This window comes from Austrofundulus limnaeus, unplaced genomic scaffold (assembly GCF_001266775.1).
Source record: "Austrofundulus limnaeus strain Quisiro unplaced genomic scaffold, Austrofundulus_limnaeus-1.0 Scaffold20, whole genome shotgun sequence".
Classification (NCBI taxonomy): domain Eukaryota; kingdom Metazoa; phylum Chordata; class Actinopteri; order Cyprinodontiformes; family Rivulidae; genus Austrofundulus; species Austrofundulus limnaeus.
In genome coordinates this window covers 3,164,733-3,171,294 of record NW_013952422.1, presented here as the reverse complement: position 1 = coordinate 3,171,294, position 6,562 = coordinate 3,164,733, and the positions used below count along the sequence as shown (strand labels likewise).

General features: G+C 37.7%; 2 protein-coding genes across 2 annotated transcripts in view; both read right to left on the bottom strand.

Annotated features, from left to right (window-relative positions):
- Positions 1-1,792, bottom strand: part of npdc1a (neural proliferation, differentiation and control, 1a) — a 20,816-nt gene extending 19,024 nt beyond the window's left edge. Inside the window, exon 1 of the mRNA XM_014003894.1 lies at positions 1,458-1,792. Within this exon, the coding sequence (XP_013859348.1) occupies positions 1,458-1,566 (109 nt within the window). The 5' untranslated portion in view covers positions 1,567-1,792. The remainder of the gene's footprint in view (positions 1-1,457) is intronic.
- Positions 1,793-3,388: 1,596 nt separating this feature from the next.
- si:ch211-282j22.3 (ER degradation-enhancing alpha-mannosidase-like protein 3) overlaps positions 3,389-6,562 on the bottom strand; it is a 10,855-nt gene continuing 7,681 nt past the window's right edge. The window contains exons 19-20 of the mRNA XM_014003893.1: positions 5,661-5,852; positions 3,389-5,511 (exon numbers count right to left, since the gene is read on the bottom strand). Coding sequence (XP_013859347.1) covers positions 5,276-5,511; positions 5,661-5,852 — 428 coding nt within the window. The 3' untranslated portion in view covers positions 3,389-5,275. The remainder of the gene's footprint in view (positions 5,512-5,660; positions 5,853-6,562) is intronic.

Below are 6,562 nucleotides of genomic sequence, written 5' to 3'. Positions count from 1 at the left end.
CTCATTTTGAATTTGATGCTCTGCAACTTGTTCCAAAAAAAAAGCTGGGACAGAGTCATGTTTACCACAGTGTTACATCAGTTTAACAACACTCAGTAAGTGTTTGGGAACTGAGGACACTAATGGTTGAAGCTTTGTTGGTGGAATTCTTTTCTATTCTTGCTTGATGAACAACTTCAGTTGCTCAACAGTCCGGGGTTTCCGTTGTCATATTTTGTGCTTCATAACGCCCCACACATTTTCAATGGGAGACAGGTCTGGACTGCAGGCAGGCCAGTCTAGTACCCGCACTCTTTTACTACAAAGTCATCATGCTGTTGTAACAGGTGCAGAATGTGGCTYGACATMGTCTTGCTGAAATAAGCAGGGACGTCTTTGAAAAAGACGTTGCTTGGATGGCTCCAAAACCCGTACGTACCTTTCAGGATTATTGGTGCCTTCACAGATGTGCAAGTTACACATGCCGTGGGCACTAATACACCTCCATACCATCAGAGATGCTGGATTTTGTACTTTGTGCTGATAACGATCCAGACAGTCCTTTTCCTCTTTGATCCAGAAACGTAGACTGATCAGACCACAGGACACTTTTCCACTTCGTGTCAGTCCGCCTCAGATGAGCTCGGGCTCAGAGAAACCAGCAGCGTTTCTAGGTTTTGTTGAGGTCTGGCTTTGGCTTTGCATGGTAGAGTTTTAACTTCCTCTTGTAGATGTAGACAAACCATGCTCTTGAGTCTATGTGGTAATATGCTTGCTTGTGACTGACTGAGCCTTTCGGGGATGCTCCTTTTAAACCCAATCATGACACTTATTTTAATTAACCTGTTCACCCGTGGAATGCGCCAAACAGGTGTTTTTTGAGCATTCCAGTCTTTAGTTGCCCCTGTCTTTTTTTCTGTTGAAGGCATCAAATTCAAACATTACATTAAAACATTATAAACATTAATTATATTGTCTTTGTAGTGTCTTCAATTGAACATTGGTTGAAAGATCATTGTATTGTTTTTATTTCTTTAAAATGGCATTCCTACTTCATTGGAACTGGGCTTGTACATTATTTTCTCTGACAAAAAAAAAACATTATTGCAATGAATATTTATTTAATCTAGTTATAAATAACTTCTACTCCCTAGATTRGATGTGTAACATTAAGGAAAAAGGTTCAGTGGGCTCAGGAAGGAAATTTCTTGTTTATTTTTTTTCTTCTTCATCAAAATAGAGGTTTAAATATCAGGGTAAGTCACACACAGCCGTTTTGTAAGCAAATAAACAAATAAACGATAACAATAAAAGCGATAAAAGGCCAAAAAGCTTAATTGTCACGAGCTCACCCGTTCATTGGCGACAGGTGACCCGACGACGACGGAACTGACAAGTTTCGTGTTTTTAAACCACACAAAAATATCCGGGATAACTTATCCCGCTTGGCTTATATTAGTCCGTGTTTGTGAGTTTACCTGGGAGGCTAGCGCTGACACGGGCGACACAGAGCAGCACGGCGGCGAACAGCAGCTGCGCCAAGGCCCGCCGCTGGTGTCCGCACCGCGGACCGGAGAGCGGCAGCATCCTGGGGTGTTCTCGTTGAGGGAGAGCCGAAGACGAGGGCGGTTGTTGCTGTCATTCCCCCATCACTTTAGTGTTTTATTCTTCTTGGATTTTTGTTTTGTAAAGTGAAGGCGCTCCGGGGAAACGTACACACGGCTTGAAGCTGAGCACCGGGATGCCCGTCTGCTCACTGCGTACAGTAATCCGTGACAAAGCTAAAGATAGTCGGAGGAGCTCGAGGAGGAGGAGAAGGTGATGTGTTTGAGATGCTGCCTTCAGGGCCGCCTCGGAAAACTCAACATGGTCCACGTTATTTTCTGCTTAAACCACTTTATTAGGCTATCAAAGCAAAGTGTAAAAATATTACAACAAATATTAGAATCACTGATTATGTATTGTAAGAAAACGCGTATAGCCATTGTTGAAAATTAAACCGTGGGATGACAAAAACTTGTTAATTTTATGAATATAAGTAAAGCTTCCACTGAAATTTCCACCATTTTCATGTTATCCAATGCTGTCACAAATGTGCGTTACTGTTTTACTGACACGTTACCACAGCACCTGAAGGCAACAGTTTACCGGAGATCAAGGAACGGAAAGGGTTACGTCGTGACGTAAGAAACCAGTGTGGTGAACATGACGTGGGAAATCAACTGGAAATTATTGTACTTTTTTAACAGTTCATTCATTCATTCATTCATTCATTCATTCATTCATTCATTCATTCATTCATTCATTCATTCATTTGTATTCTGTCTTCCATATACAAGGTGAGACTAGTGAGAAAAGTTCAAAACAAGGTCAACAAACCTTTTTTTTCTGTGAAGGAGCCATTAAGTTTCATCTTTCTGTTTTTCAAAAATATAGCCTAGTTTTGTAGTTTTCATTCAACATTTTGTTGTTCAGGTAACTCAAAGCCTAAACAAATAAATAGATATTTATTAGTAATATTATGATTGTTGTAATAATTTGCAAAATGACACCAATTGTAAAATTTTATGCACAATACTCCTGTCACATTTGTKTAAGAAGAGCTCTATAAAATATGATTTGTTGTAAATGAAAGGTGTTTTCTTTGTCTGACTAACATGCTCTAAAATCATGAAGTTCTTATTTAGTGTGTAAATATAACACAGAAACATCAGGTGACTAATGATACTTGTGTGCTCATCTCTTTTACAGTCCCAGATTTTTGGTGGATAATTGAACATTTGAACACTTATTAAAAAATAAAATATTTGAATAAACCACATATATTTTATTCTGCTGACTAAAACTTAAATATGCCTTTAATTGCTTTTAAAATGTGTCTTTGGTTTGATAAAACCARTTACATAAAAAAGCTTGTGAGGCAATGTCTAAGAGACAGAAAATGGTTTTCATGATGAATCATTTCAAATGCAGTGAAGCTGTTTTGTCATTTCTCAGCAGTTTCACTGACATAATCAGCRTCATCATTTACTGTTTTTAGGTCATGTCCCTCTGACAGAAATAGTCACTACGATCGACTAAATGAAGATATGAGCATCCTGTTATCTCCAGTTTTTACACAAAACATTTTTAGATCATTTCACAGTACAGGTATACTCATTCTAAAACAATTAAACATTTTTGTGTGGTTTCATTTTTTTAGAGAAAAAAAGTGAAGAGGGGGAAAAGTTAAAATGCTATCAGTAACTTGTATGCTTTTTTCAGTTTCACAAATTATTTTTAAATAGTTTCCTAAATGACCAGAAATCAGTTAAAATTGTTATACAAATGTAAAAAAGTTGTCTATTCAAGATACACCCCCCCAACCTTTTAGATACCTAAATGGTTTGTTTTTAAAAAATGAAGGCAATCATTACTACAGCTTGTAATAAAAATTACTCAAGTACAAAAAAATGGCAAAAGAGGTGAAAATGATCATTTTCAAATTCATTAACTGCATCTGCTTGTTTCCCAAACCCTCATAGAGGTCTGCCACAGATAAACATTTGACCACAATAATAATAAATAAGATAAATATCAAACAAAATCATCCATTTCTTCTTCATGATCTTTTTATCAGAGTGAAATACAACAAACACGAACCTGAGGTATACAACTTGGCTGATTTTTAGGCCTAACAAAATATAAAACATTTTGAATTAAGACCTACTGGAATATCAGATCAGCACCATTAGAAAATGGTCCACAAAAAATGAGAACATTTTCTGGCACAAAAATTTTTTTCTTAATGCTTATTTCCAGGTGTAACAGGGAAACAAAGTAATCAGGCAACCCACAGGTGAGAGCAGATAAAGGCAACAGAAACTGACATGTTTTTCCTTAGATTAATTGTGAAAACAGTTGAAAATGAAGTGATACAAGAAACAGACAATAAGTGCATGAAAATCAAATTGCATCCAGGAAAACACTCATTTCTATCTTCGCAACAACGTTCTTATCAAAACACTAGATTCACTCTGAAAAATTATAACATCTGATTATTTGATTTATTTTGGGGTAGAAATAAACAGCATATTCAAAGTAAATGTGATGGTAAATAACCATAAAATGAGTTGAAACAAAAAGTGACATGATTGGTTATTTTTGTTTGAATCAGTTTCAATTTTTAAAGCAGCAGCAAAAACTGCAGAGCAGCTGAACATTTAAAGAACCAGAACCCTACGTATCTGCTTCAATAAAGAAAGAAAACTTTTAGATTTCTTTTGAACTAAGTTTTTAATTAAATAGATTATTTCAACTAACCTGTGATTTACAGTATGTGTTAAAAAAAACAACCTATTAACCCCAACCAATTTAATCTTATGATTGAATTTTATATTCTAGACCTCACACACACACTCACACACTCACACTCACACTCACACACACACATCCTTGTACTTCCCTCAAACTGAGGAAATCGTATTGATTTCCATTTGTTTACGTAACTGAATTTATGCCTAACCCAGACATTTTCCCTAAAATTAACCTTAACTGAAGCTTAATTTATCATACCTCTAAACCTAACTAGTTAGAGCGTAGTAGAACTGCAAAAACAAAGTGAGGACTGGGAAAATGACCTCAATTTGTTGAGTAAAAACACATGGACGGTCCTCACTCTGTAGCAGAAACACGTACACACACACACTCGGACTTAAATAATAAAATAACTAAATGCAAAACACACTCACACCAACAATTTTTTAGTGGTTTCAAACTCTCAATCTGCATTCATACTTATAATCCCTGAAGTTTTTAAGTAGTTCAAAATGAACGTTCTAAATTAGCCCCAGTTTATTCCCTTCATCCACTGAGATTACGCTGCTAAGAAATAATGGCAGCTACCACCACCTGCTGGCCAGGTGGTAGTCCGCTGCAGTACTTATTAAAGTGAAACGGTGCAGTCTAGATCAAAAACAAAATTAGTTGCATAATTTTGTGGGGCTTCCCTCCAGAGTGAGGTGAAAATAAATTCACCATGTTCAGGTAGCAGCAACTTACCCTTCTGGATTTTTTTTTTTGGCCTTTTAAAGCTTAGTTTGGTCTCATGAAGCCAAAAACAAACAAAAAATAAAATAAATCCCTTCAGAATGTCTCATAAGTATGGATCCCTCTTCAGTCTCAGGATGAGAATGAATGTAGGTGGGACTCCTGTTCTTTAGCTGTAAACATGCAGGATGTTCAGATGTGCTGCAGGACTGTGATCCAGGCCACATGCTGCTAAAAAAACCAGTGTTGGGACACGAAGCGCAGAGGGTCAAGGATGTGCGTCTGGTTCTGTTTTAGAGTTCAAGCTTTGTGCCGAGTCCGCTGAACACGGTTCAGTTCTGCCCTCCGTTGCTGCTCGTGAGCAGACCTGTTGTTGTTCTCTGAACTCGTCCTCGCCCTCCAAAACAAACTCTAAGGTTGGTCCACCTGCTGCCGTTTCCTCCAGCTCCCCCTCCTCCGCCAGGCGGAGTTTAATGTTCATACTGATGGGTTTTTGTGTTTTATCTGGACAATGAAAAAATAAAAATAAAAAGCATAATTATAAGGAAATCCGGTAAGGGGTCGTTCACAGATTTAAACATTTTCACGAGCGTACAAAATGTTTTTTTTTTTTTTTTTTGGAAGAACTCAATAATGTTTCTCCTGGTCCTCACCGTGTCCAAGCTGCCTGTCTTGTGGAAGCAGCAGCACATCCACATTGTGATGCTCCTCCAGTGCAGCGGTGAGCACGGCCCCCTCACGGCTGAACAGAAAGACTAAAGGCAGCGTGATGTCATCGGTGGAGTCGCCATCTCCAACCATCTGAAAGAGGGGGGTCTCCTCACTGTTACTTCCCTCGCGATGATCTGCAGAAGACGTTTGAGATGATTTTATTGCTATGAGGTCCAGATATCAGTAAGCCTGAGCGCCATTTTTTTAAGTTACTGTCAATTAAAAACAAGCATTCCTTGAAGGAGTGRATACCACCTTGAATGCAAAATAATAATAATCTTTTGTTTTTTTGTTGATGCTCAGAAAATGTGTTAGGAATCACTCTCATCTAATACCAAACCAAAATTTAGCCCAATATTTATAAAACTGAATGAATAACAGCAACAACTGTGTATTAAATTAAAAGGTTGATTAGCTGCAGTAACCATTTTAAACTGGGCTGACTCTGGAAATTTATTAGTTGTAGATGCACATCCAGTGATTGCTTTATGAGATTTCCAATAAAATTAGCCAAGTGGTTCACAAGATATTTTACTAGACACTCACACACACACACACGTTTGTATTTCTATCCTTATCAGGACTGTACATTGACTTCCATTCATTTCCACTAGTTTCTACAGCCTAAACCTGACCCCTCACTCTAAACCAGGGGTTTGCAACCTTTACGATCAAAAGAGCCCTTTGTGCTCCTCGTCTCACTAATAAAATGTGTTCGGAGCTGCAAAACAAGCTACAACTGAGATTATCCACTGCTGGTCCGTGGGCCTTTTTTTTTTTCAAGGTCTTTTCGGGAACCTTTACGGTCAGTGGAGGTGACATTATAAAACTAAAAAATGTATTA